This window comes from Stylophora pistillata, chromosome 11 (genome assembly GCF_964205215.1).
Source record: "Stylophora pistillata chromosome 11, jaStyPist1.2, whole genome shotgun sequence".
Taxonomy (NCBI): domain Eukaryota; kingdom Metazoa; phylum Cnidaria; class Anthozoa; order Scleractinia; family Pocilloporidae; genus Stylophora; species Stylophora pistillata.
In genome coordinates this window covers 3116565-3132701 of record NC_142529.1, presented here as the reverse complement: position 1 = coordinate 3132701, position 16137 = coordinate 3116565, and the positions used below count along the sequence as shown (strand labels likewise).

The window sequence follows — 16137 nt, the reverse complement described above, 5'->3', positions numbered from 1 at the left end:
AGCTTTGCAGCCAGGCTCTCAGTAGCCTCGCCTTTTGCAGGTGCTTTCAAGATGGCGGCAATTAGGGTCTGCATGTACGTTTTTCTTTCCTTGATAAACTGGAAGCTTTGTTTAGGATTATTCGAAGATCAAGTTGGTCTCTTTGACTGGCGTCAAAGCTATTTGGGCAAAGTGAAATTTTCATACTTTGATGTTTCCACGCAGAGCAGTAAGCGATTGTTTGTGGGCACGGAATCCAATGTTGTAGCAGCTTTAAATTCAAGAACTGGTTCTATTATTTGGCGTCAGGTCTTGGAGGAAAGCGAGGGAGTCTTAGATGTGTTGCTTTATCGGGAAAATGTGCTTATAAGTTCTTCAAGTAACGGGAAATATTTGCGATCGTGGGACACTAGCAACGGAGCACTTTTGTGGGAATCTCTCGCTAGATCAGCTTCTTCTCCGGTCAAAGAAGTAACTTCACCCTTCCTTGGATGGAGCGGTCCACAAACAGTTTTGGTAGAAGATAATGAGAAAAATTGGGTTATTACACTGGGTTTCAATGTAGTGAAAGCATTTTCACTTCAAGATGGATCTGAAAAATGGTCACACGATGGCAGAGGACAAACAGCTGACTATTTCAATTTTCAACATTCCAGTGGGTATCTTTATCTCTTAGGGATCAAAAATGATGTGGATATTGTAGTCAAACAGTTAAGTGTGGAAAATGGTGAGGTGAAAGGAGAAAGACGAATTGGAGCACCATGGATCAGCAATGGTGCTAGCTGTATTTTTGTCAAGAGTTTGAATTTGGTTTGTGCAGAAACATTTAGCAATAGTATTCATGTGATTTCTGTCAATGATGAATCTGCAACAGTGAAAACCTCATCATTAACCTCATTAGGACTAGGAGTTGAAGATCTCTCTGTTAGTACACCCAGTTTGCATTCATTTGGTTCATTTTCAAACTCTTGGGATGAAAGATCAGAATTCCTTTTAAAGCTCTCAAAGACTCAACAACTTGTTTTAAAGTTAAACAGTGATAGAAGTCTGAAACTTCTGGCCAAATTTACTGAACCCTCCCTGCTTAGTGCTGCAGAACTTGGGAACAAAGCTATTTTGACAGCAGTAACACCTATCACAGATGAATCATTAGAGATTAAATGCTATGATTTAGATGGTTGGAAACTGCTTCAAGATATGTCACAAAAAGTAGCAGTGGTTGACCGTGGCGAACCAGCAGATGCACTGTTGTACTTGTTCAATAAAAAAGAGAATGAACTTGGTTACAGAGTTCTCCTGGCCACCACAGACCATGCAATATCACTAATACAGTTTCCTGGACGAATCATGTGGTCTAGAGAAGAAGCTCTTGCAGATATTACAGCTGTAGAAGTGGTCGAGCTGCCATTTTCACCCTCACAGGCAAATTTTGAGACACTTCAGGAGGAGTTTGGGGCACATCCAAATGGTAGAGTATTAAATACCATTCCAATGTGGAAGTGTAATTTATTGCTTTTAAAATTTTAATGTCCATATAGAATAATAAGAGAACCTGACATACCCTCATAATGCCAATAATTTACTAGTTAGGATTCCTTCCCTTTCTCACCTTTGTTGAAAGAAAGTGAAGGCTCATTATAACTAACCAGCTGGCTTCCCCCCCCCCCCTTCTGATGCCCCACTTCCATTAAAAAAACATACTTCCACACCTTTATTATTTAGTGATCCTTTTACTAAAAGTCATAACTTTTGAAAGTGTAGTGTGATGGTCCAGGTGAGTGTAGTCCGGAGAAGGACTGTTGTCGGTGGTATTGACTGACGTTTTGACAACCTGTGCAGACAACAGTCCTTCTCAGGACTAAACTCACCCAGACGATCATACTACACTTTCACATGTTACCCCCAAGCCATTAACTGCAATCATAACTTTGTTTTGCAGATGACATTTTGTCCATGTTTATCCGCCGAATCCGTGCCCAAGTTAAACAGTTTCAAGTTCTTGTGAAGCAATTCCAAGCCTTTGTCAAAGCGCAACAAGAGCATGGCTTCTTTGCCGAATCAACAGACAATGAAGAAGAGCAACTGACAAGAGACCAGTTCAATCTTCGCAAATTGATTGTAATCATAACATCTTCAGGAAAAATCTTTGGTCTTAATTCTGCAGATGGAAGCATTGTCTGGAAATACTTCCTGCCTACTCTTGCCCCTTTCTCTCAAAATGAAAAGAAGTACTCTTTACTCTACACACAGCGAACTGTTGCTCACTTTCCTCTGACTGCACAATGTATAGTGCTTGGAAAATCACGCTCATCTGAAGGATCACTGATACATGTTTTCAACCCAATTACTGGGAAACCAATAAGCCCTGGACATCTCAAAGGAAACCAGCTGCCATACAGAGTTGTACAGTCCATGCTTCTTCCACTCACTGGTATAGTCTATAGTCCTTCTCCCAAGTACCTAAGCCTGTTGTATCAAAATTTTTTAGGAATGTGTCTACTCCAAATACTTCTTTCAGGCTTTGAAACAATCCTGTTTGTGTGTATCTGACTTAAAATTGTTTTTGGTGAATTTTTAGGTTCCAGGAAAATTTTGCTAAAAAGAATTGTGAACCAACCCTCCCCCCCGTCTGCTTCCCCCCCCCCAAAGAAGTAGCTAGGATTTTTCAAAGGGGGGTCACAGAGGCTACTCACCAGATTGTCATGTCGACCTCCATGCCGTGCATGTTTTACTGAATGTTACAGTTTTGGGATGAGCAATGAGAGTATAATGGGCAGGCCAAGATATTGTCATGGCGTTTTCACCACCTGAATATTGTAGGTTGTTTGCTCAAAAGAAGGCCTACCAAGGGGGGGATCACAGGCACCCCAGTACCCCCCTGGCTACGCCGTTGCTAATATCTCCTTTGGTACCATGCTGAATCAAAGATGAAAGTAACAAGAATGAAGAAAATGATCGTCAACTACAGAATTTCTCAATTTTTTAACCGTTTGGCCCCTGAAAGTGACTAGCATCTAATTTTTCCTTACAATACCACCCCCAAATCACGAGAATATAGGAAATGATCACCAACTCAACAAGCTCTTGATTGTTAAACAAAGTCTCCTTTTCATTTCCTTAGGAATTGTCTAGAGAACATTATGGAGGATATGCATACAGATGTTAGAGTTTTAGGGTTAATTGTGTTACCAACTGTTAGAAATTATTATCCATGTGATCTGTTTTCAGATGCTAAACACACCAAAATTCTGCTTCTTCTTGACTCCACTCTGAATGTGCATGTGTTTCCACGCACTGCAGATGCAATTGAGATTGTGTCTAAAGCATCATCATCAATCTTCTTCTTCTTGGGTGATAAAGAGAAGAATAACTTGAAAGGATACATGCTCCTGTCTGATAGACAGAAAAATGTCTTTCATGTGAGAGAAATGTGGAATGTAAACTTTCCTCATTCACAGCAGACCATTGCTAATATTGGTAAGTACAAAGAAAGTCACAAAAAAGTCTAGTTCCACTGTGGTGAATAAAACAAGGAATGTTTGAGACAGTTTTTTCCATCTATGTTACATTCATAAGTTTTTATTTCAGACTGTAAGGGGGCAGAAACAGAAATTCTAGAACTTGTTGAGAAAGGAAAAATTTTGGTTTAATAAATTTTATTTGATGATTGATGTTTGCACTTGATGATTTTGTGCCCTATTCTCTGTGCTCCTTTAAAACATTAATACTGTTTGTGTATTAGCATCGAAGAGTCCTCTGGAACATGTTCATTCACAAGGAAAAGTTCTTGGGGACAGAAGAGTGTTGTACAAGTACTTGAACCCAAATCTCATTGCTGTTGGCACTGAAGTTAGTCCAGAATCTAAACCTGGGATCTCTATTTATCTTATTGATGCTGTGACAGGTATGTCGAAAGTAGATAGTTTTAAGAATGTTTTAGATTTGCATACCTTTCTGTGACAGTTGTTTTTGATTAGCATAACCAACATGTTTAAATAGTTTCTAAGTGACGTAATAGCCTAGAACTGAGAACAAAGAGGTTCTTGGGATTGAAAAACATGTGCGAGGGAGAGATGAACAAATAATGTTTGTATCAAGCCTTTTGTGAGGTTGAGATAAAGTTATTTGATGTTTCTTTGGAGTCAGATAGTTGTTTGATGATTCTTGTTGGAGTGTTAGTGCTTACAGAATCGAATAAGGTACTATGACTTTACCCACAGTTTTTTAAGCTTCCCTCATACAATAGAGAGAGCAAGTACCAGAGTACCTTAAGCCATTTGATTCTTAAGAGTGACTAGCCTCTAATTTCTCCTTACAATATCACCCCTGAATCACACATTAAGGTCAGGAGAATAAAGGAAAGAATCACGAACTAAAAAAGCTATTGATTGTTAAACAAATTCTCCTTACCAGCACCTCAGGGGATGTATGGAGAACAGTATGGAGAATATGCATGTTAGGTTGTAAAAGGTTGCAAGACTGTCATTGTGAAAGATAATGATTACCTATTAGTCAAGCAAGTGGTAGCCACTAGGAAATGGAAAAGTTGTTTGAAAATCTTAGGGCATAAAAACTTTCCTTGTCATAAAATGAGTGCACAACCTTGAAAGTAATACTGCTTTCCCCAGATTTCTTTCCCCTAGAATCACTCATAGCAACCGTGCAATATGAAGTTAGGAAGTTTGTGTGCTTTCAAGCTTTATACAGTAGCATTAGTTTGGCCAGTGTCTTTCTCTTAATAGTGTATAATTCTTTCATGTGAGCACTTAACATTACCTTGCTAAGTGCCATTAAAATCATGTTGTAGCACAGGTTACAATAACTTTTTTCCATAAACAACTGCCAGTGGTTTATTAGGGGGCTGTTCCCAGAAAATGGGGTGTAGGGCTCCTTTCCCTGCGTGGGACCTGAGGGCATGCTTCCTCGGGAAAATTTGAAATCTAGAAGTTTCGAAAATGTACTTCCATCATTCTGGGCATCAAAAAGAGTGCACACAGGCTACACAGACTAAACAGACGGTAGTAAGAGGTCTTATATGCAGGGATACACTGCCGGAACTGGCTTTTATTGAATCCTGTGTTGTAGTCAATTGTTCCTATTTTCAGGGTTTTTAGATGAAAAAAAAGCCACTATTGTTTTTTTTAGCAAGCAAGGACCTAAGCTTGTGGTTATGATACAATTTGTATTGACTGGCTGGTCATAATCAATTTTTATGTGATATGTTTATGGCAGTTGACATTTGTAAAAAACACAGCTTTTAATACTGACGAGAGTTTGAACCAAAAAATGATTTCAATTTTCTTTAAGGACTAATCATATTTCATGCCCGTCACAAAAGTGCCAAGGGTCCTATTCACATGGTACATTCTGAAAACTGGTTGGTCTACTGTCTGTACAATACCAAATCCCGCAGATATGAGCTGACTGTGTTGGAGTTGTATGATGGATACACAGAAAGAAACAGGTAATATTGAAATTGGATCAAATTAGTAACTCTCCCTTCTAGATATCATACATTTTCTTGTGAATCAATTTAGAGAATTTGGTGTCATTAAGATAACACCCTCTAATTGACAAGTTTTTCAATTCTCTTCCCTTGTTTCTGGACAATGTATTGATCTGCTGGGAGAATTTGCTTGCTTATCTCGTAATGTGACATGCATCCTACATAAACGGTGTTTTTTTTAGTCCGATCTAACCCAGGGAACTTGTGTGCAAAAGAACTTGGCCTCTTTTCTCCTCAGTCACCCTTGCAATAGGTGAGCTTGGTTTAAATAAAATACCCTGTCGATGTTCGGTCTAAATTTCAAGGATTTATGTAAACTCCCTCTGAAAATATGTCACCTTTTTAACAAAGGTGAACTGCGGTCACGGGTCAGTCGTTTTCTAGGGCTCGACACTGACGGTAGCCAACTAGCCACAGACTATTAGAAATTCAGTTTTGGCTAGTGGTTTTCGATTTCCACCAGCCAGTTTGGCTAGTAAACAAACTGAAATCGTCGTAACATGTAAGTCGTCACTAGCCACTTGGAAAAGTTAGTGTCGAGCCCTGGTTTTCGCTGGTCAAACAAAAAGCAGAGTGTTAAAAACAGTAACAAGGATATTTATTCTTAATTAGCTTGGCGTGTGCAGAGGTAATATCACACAGCGGTAAACTTACACCTGAAGTTTCACATAGGAAAACCCTTTTCTCACAGCTTTTTTTTTCTACATACGCACCCAGCTAACGATGAACCTGTGAAATCTGTCTCCCACCGTAGTTTGCTTATATTCTGTTTAAGGTACGAGTTCTGGAACGTTCCAAGACAACTGATTATATTAACATCACCGAATAAAACTACCACGAGCGATTTTAAAGGAAAATTGTAGAAAAAATCAAGCTTGGCACTGTTCTAGAAGCTACTATCCTTGTATCCATTTCCTTCAATTCAGTTAGAAAACTTTTATGCATGCGACCAGTTAGTTTCTAGTACGTACATCAAACATAAAATCCTACAAACCCACAAACGGTTCCACTGAACATGCTTCATAGCGTTATTGGCCTTTTACAATTAGAGATTGATTTGTACCAAAAATTAAATTTAAAGCAATGCAAGAGGATGAGCAACTTAACATTGAGCTCCATTTAGACGATTGTGACAGTTACTTGCCCCAAAGCCATCCTTTACCAGCCAGAGCTAATGCGTCGACAGAAATTTCGTTATCGAAAACAGAAACACCGATCTTCTTGCCAACTTTTAAGCCACAACCAGCGAGTTTTGCGTCAATTGTTCCGTTTTCTAGTTTGGCTCCAGTTGATACTCCAGCTCCACCGTGGAGGTAAAGGGGCCCAGCTTTCGCTTCAACCACTGTTGCCCGTGCCTTTACCATAGCCCCTGTAATCTTCCCCTCTTCGTCTTCGTCTCCGTCTAATCCAGCTTGCGCTCCAAAATCTGCTCCAAGAAATCGCGCGTCTACTTTGGCGTGTTCATCTCCAACTTGGAGAAAGTGTAATCGAGCTTCAGAACTCTTTGTTTTTCCCTTTGAACTTTTCTCTATTTCAGTTTCCATTACACTGTACGTATCACCTCCAATGACACGTTCTCCAGCTTTGTATCTATGTTCGTCTTCTTTCACGTAAGCCATGTCAGACTCCTTTCCGTATTCCATATTCTATCGATAGAATATTTTCGTTGGAACTGCCTATGTGACCCTGGAAGTACTATTACCTTCTAAAATGTAGGAAGCCAAACTAATCAGAGGGAAATTAGAAATAACAATAAATTACACGTCATTTGTTTTCATCCTTCAAATATTCCTTTTTTGGGTATAGACTTTGAAGAAAGGTCAAGGTCAGCCCGCTAGGAATTAACATCCTCTTGATGTCTTTCGACCGCTCGAACATCACATTACAGTTTACAACATTCATATTGTACTGACAGTGTGCACTAAAAAAAAACTGTTTGGAAAACAGACTGTGCACCGACCCTTATAATAGGGACCTTAAGCAGTCAGGACGGCAACGCCAAGGAAGACTTCGATTAAAAAATGAATTTCTACTCTTAGTTAGAATTTCAAAAATGGCTGCATGAGCTTACTGTCTCATACGGCGCCACAGCTCAACTTCAGCATGACGTGTAAAAGTAGCGCTGAGTTCCAAAAGGAAATTAAAATAATTTGCCGTCGCGGTTTCGGTTCGCAGACGACGCAAATTTTGGCGATTTCACGCTGTTGTTTTGCATAGGACGGCTAAGAAATGTACAAAGTTTCAAAATGCACGTGCTGAGCTATTGTTCTGCCAATTAGATCTCTTGTTTTTCCACGTTCTCGTTGCCGTCGCCGTCGTGGTTGCTTAAGATCACGTAAACCTGACTTTGTTTAATTACACTTACCCAGAAACTTGAATATTCGACGTGAAACGTTAATAGGTCGGAAACTATTTGAACGCAGACTTCGTAAATGACAGCCTATTACCGGTTTTTTAATACGTCTCAAGAACGTTATTCGGGAAAGGTTCCCAAGCTAACCCACACGATATATTTTGCTGTAGGTTAGCTACACTGTACCTGGAAAGAGCGGATAAGTATACCACGATAAAAGAATTGATCTATTGTTGTTTTTCTTGGAATGAGCGGATGAACATTACACGATAAAAAAATTGATCTATTGTTATTTTTCGTGGAATGAGCGGAAGAACATTACACGATTAAGTTTTGCTATGCGTTATTAACCAACCATAAGGTCAAGATAGCTGGATTTTGGCTGAGTTAAGAATAAGGAATGGTTTGTTCGTTTCGAACGCTGCACATCTTCCAAGTCTTATATCCCTTTAGGGTTTAATTTTGCATTTTCCGGGTTTTGTAGCACAATAAACTCACGAAACGTATTAAGTACATTAGACAAAACTCTTCTGCATCGACGTCTTACCAAAATTAATTAAACTAGCAAAGCAACAAGAATAATTTTGTCACTGGCTTAAACTTAAACAAATTCCACAAATGGAAAATTATTTTAATAAAGATCACGATATGAGGACTTGCGTTACAGCGTATCTTGCGTTACAGCGTATCCAAACTTGGCAACTATTTCACAAGAATACGAAAAATCACATGGTTTCTGAGAAAAAAATTCTATATTATAACAGTTGTTTTGAGAAGATCATCGTTAGGTGTTTAAGGATTTCGTTTGTCATGAATTCAGTCGACGAAAAAGGACGATAAGGACTTTACAACTTATTTAATCACTGAAATGCGAAACTGTCTTCCGACATTCGTCTCTTTAGAACTCTTTTTGCCACTGGATCTCTCTTCCACCTGTTTTGAAGATGGAGGCCTGCACTTCACGCTTCGTACCAGCCATAAAACGCTGCAGTGTTAAGGCGATTGCCATTTTCTTCCACTTTCCTTCATAACAGCTTGAAATATTGGGTTTGCCTCGTGGCCTTTCGGTGGTTACATTAAAACTGGAATCATGGATTCTAGAAACCACTGATGGTCTATCGGTCTTTGTAGGTCTTCAAGTTTTTTTTTTCTTGGGCTGGATCAAAGTGGGCAACCTAAACGGGAGGAGGGTTACTCTTAATATTAAATTAATATTTAATTAATATTGAATTACCTAGTTAAACAGATTCATTAATATTTTATTTCAGCACTGCCCTGTCGTCATTCGACCCTCCCCCCACGCCAATTATACTACAGCAGTCTTACATATTTCCAACAACAGTACGTACTGCTACTGTCACCATCACAGAGCGAGGAATCACTCACAAAAATCTCCTCTTCGGGTTACAAACTGGATACATCTGGAACTTACCCAAGAACTACTTGGACCCGCGCAGAAAACCTGTACCCACCCAACAGGACCGTGAAGAAGGATTGCACCCTTATATTCCGGAGCTGAGTGCGAATCCACTGGCGTTTATTAACTACAATCAAACTGGCAAGTGTCTTTGTGACAAGGAAACTTGAAAGCGCTTTTCGATTGAGTGTCGTCATCCCTCCCCCCCCCCAAAACCAAAGTAATCACAATGACCAATCGGATCAAAGAGAAATATCAGGAGGAGCGAGAAAATAAAAGAACCAAAATAACAAAGAAACCAAAAGGTCGTTATCCCACCGGGATAATGGAAGCAACCGGGTATCGTTGTTACCCCACGGGGATGAAGGAAGCAGACGGGTATACTTGTTCCCTCACAGGGATAATGGAAGCAAACCGGTATAGTTGTCCTCCTAAAAGGAGAAAGGGATAAAGGAAGCAAACGGAGATAGTTGCTCCACCGCGGGGATAATGGAGGCAAACGGGTATAGTCGTTCTCCCACGGGGACAATGGAAGCAAACGGGTGTAGTTGTTCGTCCACGGGGATAAAGGGACCAAACAGAGATAGTTGTTCCCCCCCCCCGGGTATAACAAGCAAATGGCCTTTATTGACAATCACTGAAGAGCTTAAACTTCTCTCTTACCGAGTTAAAACTGAAAGCTCCTAGGACGAAATTAATTTTTTTTTTCTGTTGCTTATTTAGTTGCCAATATCAACGGAGTGTACACGGCCGGGTCGGGCCTGGAATCCACTTGTCTGGTGTTCGCGTACGGACTGGACCTATACTGGACCAGAATTACACCATCCCGGATGTTTGACGTACTCAAGGAAGATTTTGACTACTGGTTCATTCTTGGTACACTAGGAATTTTGGTTCTTGTCACGATTGTGTCTCAGAGACTTGCTTCGATTAAAATGCTACGACAAGCGTGGCAATGAGGACAGAACTGATGAGTAGAGTACGATTCTGGGAGATTTCCTCATTAACACTATTATGTGTTGTCACTGTCCAGAGTGGAAGGGATTTGGCAAACGCGGATGTTAAAGTAGAGTGTATATGAATAGTTTTCTAACTCCCACTCTGCGGTCAGACTAACACAGCGATCAAACGTCGAGCATGTGCATGGGATCAATTTTTGGGAGTCTGGGTCCGGACTACACGCGCAAAATTTAAAAGAAAAACAGAGGAAACAAGCGCTGTTGCAAAAAATATGCAAAGAAAAAAAAATAAACGTTCATAGAAATCTGTAAAAGGAAGCAAAAGTAAGGAAAGGAAAGCTTAAGACTTTCGAACATACAGGTTATTTAATTACGGGCAACCTGTTGATTTGTCATTTTATTTTTTGCTTTATCAGGAAAGTATTTCGGTTTCAGAATAACACCGTGTCTTTTGTGTATGTTTTAAATTCTAGAAAGACAACTTCGTTGTGACAGCCTCAAAGCATTACAACGTTCGCACATGCGCTGACGTTAGACCATTGTGTTGAACAGATTACACTTAGCGTTAAAAACTGATTATCAATACCATTGAACCTCTCATGGGTGGACGCTTTCGGCACTAGAAAAAAAAATTACCATTATTCTTTTATATCCTAACATCAATAGGTATGTACTTCACATTTTTCTCCATACATTTCCTATGTTTCTTAATTTTGTGATGATTTCCTTACTCTTATGGCCCCAATGTTTACTTGAGAAGGACAGTGTTAAGAGAAATTAGATGATAATCGAGAAAGATGTTTTTCGTCTTGTCACGAGCGTGGGACAGAGAAATAAATCTGATGATAATCACTCTTAGGAATTACAGTGTTGTAAATGGTGGTTCCCTACAGGAGGCGATCGTTTGCGAAGGTTCGACTGTAAATAGCTATCCAAAAGTGTCATTGTGCGGAGTGTAATTTCCTGTAACTAAACCTCCTTTCAGGGCCACGACCAGGAATTTTTTTCCCGTACCTCCGAATATTTTGTGTACTTATTTGAACATAAATTTTACTTAAGCCCAGTTATTGAAATTTTGCCAATGACAAAATGTTTGAGTGAAATCTAAGTCAGATTTTTGTCTGTTTCGTCGAGCAAAAAGCTAGGAACTTCAACTGGACAAACATTATGTCATTTAATAAAATTTTAAGTGTCATAATCTCTTTTTTTCGTCAAGTTTGGTCCCATATTCAACACCATGGTTAATTAAAAAAAGAAACTTCTGAATAAGTTTGACTTAAACAAAGTCTTTGGTATTACTGATAATATGAAACTCGACCTTTCTGGACTAAAATATACCTACTTACCCTGTGCAGTAAATGGTTTGAACCCGGGGGTAACATGTGAAGGTGTTGTGTGAAGGTGTAGTCTGATCGTCCGGGTGAGTGTAGTCCTGAGAAAGACTGTTGTCCGTGGTAGTGACTGACGTTTCGACAACCTGTGCGGAGGTCATCATGACTCTGAGTCACTCTTGACTCTGATGATGACTTCCGCACAGGTTGTCGAAACGTCAGTCACTACCACCGACAACAGTCCTTCACACGGCTGGTTTTATTTTCTTACTTTGCTGGGAGGGTATCGCGAGTAAGCCCTACTGATTCATAAAGTACCCAAGACTTCTGTTACCCTGGACGAATTCCTTAAAACAAACATTGTCAATTCCACACCCGTGTTTACCAAGGCTTCTGATAGAGGACATGTCCATGCTTTAGTCTCCCCTGTCGAAATAATTGCCACGAATCAAGTAGCCAAACACAGTTCTTTGTAGGTGATCAGCACTGCCGTGAATATCCAATAGTAAGCCGCGCCCAGTTACTTCGTGAAAGTTGCTTCGTCGATCTCCCTGTTAACGTCAAGTTTGGTTCTCCTCAGCATGTTGTAAACGACATGTGGTCGAAAACCTGTTTGAAATAACTTGGGACGATCATTCATCACCAGGGGGGAGGGGGCGAGAGAATTTTAGTTGTGTCGTTTTAGGGGGGGATGGTGGCATGCTCTTTCAAGAAAATTTAAAACCTAGAAGCTTGGAGATGTACTTTCCATCATTCAAGGCATCAAATAGGGGAGCTCACAAGCTAAACCGACTGTAGTTAGGGGTCTTATATGCGGGAGTACACTGCCGGAATTGGACTTCAGTGAATCTCGTGTTGAAGTCAACTGTTCTTATTTTCAGGGTTTTAGACGAAAAAAGCCTTAACTGTTTATTTTGCAAGCAAGGACTTAAGCCTTTGTTCACGATAACACTTGTATTGACTGGCTGGTCATAATCAGTTTTTTGTCGGATTTGTTTACAGCAGTTGACATTTGAAAGAAAAGCTTTTAATACTTTTAATATTTCATGCCCGTCACAAGAATGCCAAGGGTCCTATTCACATGGTACATTCTGAAAACTGGTTGGTCTATTGTCTATACAATACCAAATCCCGCAGATATGAGCTGACTGTGTTGGAGAGGTATGGTGGCGGATACACAGAGAGAAACAGGTAATAATGAAATTGGATCAAATTAGTAACTCTCCCCTCTAGATGTCACATTTTCTTGTAAATAATTTTAGAGAATTTGGTGTCATTAAGATAACACCCTCTAATCGACAAGTTTTTCGATTCTCTTCTCTTGTTTTCTGGACAATGTATTGATCTTGTTAGGAGAATTTGCTGCTTATCTCATAATGTGACCTACATCCTACATAAACGATGCTTTTTTATTCAGTTCTAACAGAGGGAACTCGTGTGGAAAAGAACTTGGCCTCAGCACTTGGCCCCTTTTCTCCTCAGTCACCATTGCAATAGGTGGGCTTGGCTTAATCAAATACCCTTTCAGTCTTCGGTCCAAATCTCAGGGATTTGTGTAAACTCCCTACGAAAACATTTCACCTTTTCATTTCACTGCAAACAAGGGTGAACTGCAGCCACGGGTTAGTCGATTTCGCTGATCAAACAAAAAGCAGAGTGTTCAAAAAAGTAACAAGGATATTTATTCCTAATCAGCGGTGCACACAGAGGTAATATCATACAGCGGTAAACTCGCACCTAAAGTTTCACACAGAAAAATACTTTTCACGAAGCTTCTTTTTCTACTCCCGCAACCAGCTCATGATGAACTAGTGAACTTAGTCTCCGTTAGTTCAGTATGCCTGTAGTTAGTTTAAGGTAAGAGTTATGGAACATTCCAAGACAACCGCCTGTAGCGGCCGACACAAGCGAAGCAAAATTTCGACGACAACTATGAGTTTCGCAAATGAAGACACACTATGAAGCGAGGATATATTTTACGGACAAGCCTTGAATCGTTTTATTTAACGTAGTCGTGGTATCCAAGTACTTATCGTAAACTGAAATATGAATTTATAAGGAAGAAGCTAAGCTAAATGCGAATAGACAAACCAACATTCCAAACATTCCGATATAAAGGCAAGATGCAAAGCTAGCTAAAAACTCAAACAAACTCACAAAAAAAAACTATATATAAGCTCAAGGAAAGGAACATTAGCACTTACATAACAGTCCCGCTTGTAAGAATCGAACCAAAACGAACTTCAATATAAGTTGGGTATTCGGAAGCGAAACGGGAAATCCAAACAGACACTTACTCTAACACAGAAAACTGTAGTCTTACGGCAAACGACAACAACCAAACGATAATTAGAACATAGCTTGCAGAGTCGCGCAATTTAATTCATTATACGTGAGCGTGCTAAAAATCCCGATAGTGCACGCTGATAACGTCAGCAAATCCGACTTCGCCAGAACTTTTTTTTTCGCGCGAGCGGCCATTGTTAGTGCGGGGAAAAATAATATATTTCGCGACAATAATGGATACAAACAAAAACTCGGCCTACTAGTCCGAAAACGAAGACAATGTTTCGACCTTTTCCCTTGGGCTAGAGCTCTTAAATGAGGCAGAAAGAGAGAAAAACAAAGGAAAAGGAGACTCGGAAACAGCGCCGTCACGATTCGCTTCAACTGATATTGTTGTCCGTTTTTCGCGTCGGATTTGATGCACCATTCCACCGGCTATGTTCTAAAACAATTGGTTCATGCTTTCAGCTGTGCACTATCGAGTTATGGAGCACGTGGGAAGTTTGGAGAGCACTCAAGAAGCTAGAGTTTCCCTCGGCTATCGCCTCGGGCAACTCTTACGCTTCTTTCGTGCTCTCCAAACTTCCCGCGTGCTCCATAACTCGATAGTGCACGCTAAAGCATGAACCAATTGTTAAACAAAAAAAACTTCAACTACTCTTCTCTAAAAATCGCACACGTCAACATTAAAAAAGGGTCCGCGTGATTTGCTTACGAGATTGCTTCGTAACCTCAAAGCACGCGCACGCGAGTCGCGCGCGCACAAGTTTGTTAACGTCTTCTTAACAGCAGGCAAAACCGTGGCCGATTACATTAACATCACAAAATAAAAGTATTACGAGCAACTTGCAGGAGGAAAATCGTAGAAAAAATCAAGCTTGGCACTGGTCTAGAGGCTATTAGCCTTGTGTTTGTTTTCTTCACTTCAGTTAGAAAACTTTTATTCAGGTGGCCAGTTGTTAAAAACCTAAAAACCTACAAACAGTTCCACTGAACATGCTTTACAGCGTTATTGGCCTTTTACAATCTGTGATTGATTTCTACCATAAATTGAATTTAAAGCAATGCAAGAGGAAGAGCGACTTAACATCGAGTTGCATTTAGATAACTGTAACAGTTACTTGCCCCAAAGCCATCCTTTACCAACCAGAGCTAATGTGTCAACGGAAAATTCGTTATCGAAAACAGCAACACCGATCTTCTTTCCAACTTTGAGACCACAACCAGCGAGTTTTGCGTCAAATGTTCCGTCTTCAACTTTGGCTCCAGTTGATACTCCAGCTCCAAGGTGGAGGTTAAAGGGCCCAGCTTTCGCTTCACTCATTGTCACCCGTGCTTTTGCTTCAGCCCCTAAATTTTTCCCTCTTTGACAAAACCTTCCAGATCATATCCAGCTTGTGCTCCAACATCTGCTCCAAGAAATCGCGCGTTTACGTTTACGTCTTCCCTACCGACTTGGAAAGCGTGGACTCGAGCTCCAGCACCTGCTGTTACTCCCCATTCACTCGTCTCCACTCCTGCATCCGCTGAAGCTTCTAAAGCACTGTATGTATCATCTCCATCGACACGTGCTCCAGCTTTGTATTTAAGTTTGTCTTTTTTGGCGTAAGCCTTGTCAGATTTGTTTTCGTATTCCATATCCTATCGTTAGAATATTTTCGTTGGAGCTGCGTATCTAACACTGAGAGTACTATGACCTTCTAGAATGTTGGAAGACAAACTAATTAACTAAACCCGCAAAGGACAGAGTATTTATTTCGAAAATAAGGAATTACACATCATTTGGTTTCATCCTTCCAATATTCCTTTTTTGGGTATAGAATTTGATGAAAATTGGCAAGCTCTGTTTTTGCAATATTCGTTTTTATGCATCATTGTGTTGATCGATAAAACCACCGGAAATAAAGGTCAACTTTAGCCCGCTAGGAATTTACATCCTCTTGAATTGAAGTCTTTCGACCGGTCGAAGATCACGTTACAGTTTACATTTATATTGTTCTGACAGTGAGAACCGAAAAAATAACCATTAGGAAAACATAATGTATACCGACCCCTGTAATAGGTCGCAAGAACGTTATGTGGGTAAGGTGGCTAAGCTGGCCCACACCATACATTTTGCTGTAGGTTTGCTACACTGTTCCTGGGATGAGCGGACGAACATTCCATTATTAAATTGTTCTGTTTTTTTTCCTGTTTGTTGAATGAGCGGATAAACGTTCTACTATTATATTATTATGTTCCTGTTTCTTGAATGGTCTTTCGATGAGCGGATGAAAATTCCACTTTTAAGTTTTGCTATGCGTTAT

General features: G+C 40.0%; 2 protein-coding genes and 1 pseudogene across 3 annotated transcripts; 1 reads left to right on the top strand and 2 right to left on the bottom strand.

Annotated features, from left to right (window-relative positions):
• Nucleotides 1-17: 17 nt before the first annotated feature.
• Nucleotides 18-10507, top strand: LOC111323047 (ER membrane protein complex subunit 1). The gene is made up of 7 exons (XM_022926322.2): nt 18-1447; nt 1919-2410; nt 3208-3456; nt 3722-3883; nt 5287-5443; nt 9107-9396; nt 9979-10507. Exons 1-7 carry the CDS (start codon nt 52-54, stop codon nt 10212-10214), a joined length of 2982 nt encoding a protein of 993 aa, XP_022782057.2. The 5' UTR covers nt 18-51; the 3' UTR covers nt 10215-10507.
• On the bottom strand, nt 6479-7992 carry LOC111323058 (uncharacterized). The gene is made up of 2 exons (XM_022926338.2): nt 7851-7992; nt 6479-7210 (listed from the first exon to the last, which is right to left on the bottom strand). The coding sequence occupies exon 2, from the start codon at nt 7126-7128 to the stop codon at nt 6622-6624; it is 507 nt and encodes a 168-aa protein (XP_022782073.1). The 5' UTR covers nt 7129-7210; nt 7851-7992; the 3' UTR covers nt 6479-6621.
• Nucleotides 10508-13204: 2697 nt separating the features above from the next.
• On the bottom strand, nt 13205-15550 carry LOC111323057 (uncharacterized; annotated as a pseudogene). The gene is made up of 2 exons (XR_015993476.1): nt 14637-15550; nt 13205-13434 (listed from the first exon to the last, which is right to left on the bottom strand). The product of XR_015993476.1 is annotated as an uncharacterized LOC111323057 (transcript).
• Between the last annotated feature and the right edge of the window lie 587 nt (nt 15551-16137).

Excerpts from the sequence above, each read along its gene's own strand:
- LOC111323047 (XM_022926322.2), top strand. The coding sequence starts at position 52 with ATGGCGGCAATTAGGGTCTGCATGTACGTTTTTCTTTCCTTGATAAAC. Across the intron at positions 1,448-1,918 it reads GTTTGGGGCACATCCAAATG|ATGACATTTTGTCCATGTTT; the intron begins GTAGAGTATTAA and ends TTTGTTTTGCAG. Across the intron at positions 9,397-9,978 it reads TATTAACTACAATCAAACTG|TTGCCAATATCAACGGAGTG; the intron begins GCAAGTGTCTTT and ends TTGCTTATTTAG.
- LOC111323058 (XM_022926338.2), bottom strand. The coding sequence starts at position 7,128 with ATGGAATACGGAAAGGAGTCTGACATGGCTTACGTGAAAGAAGACGAA.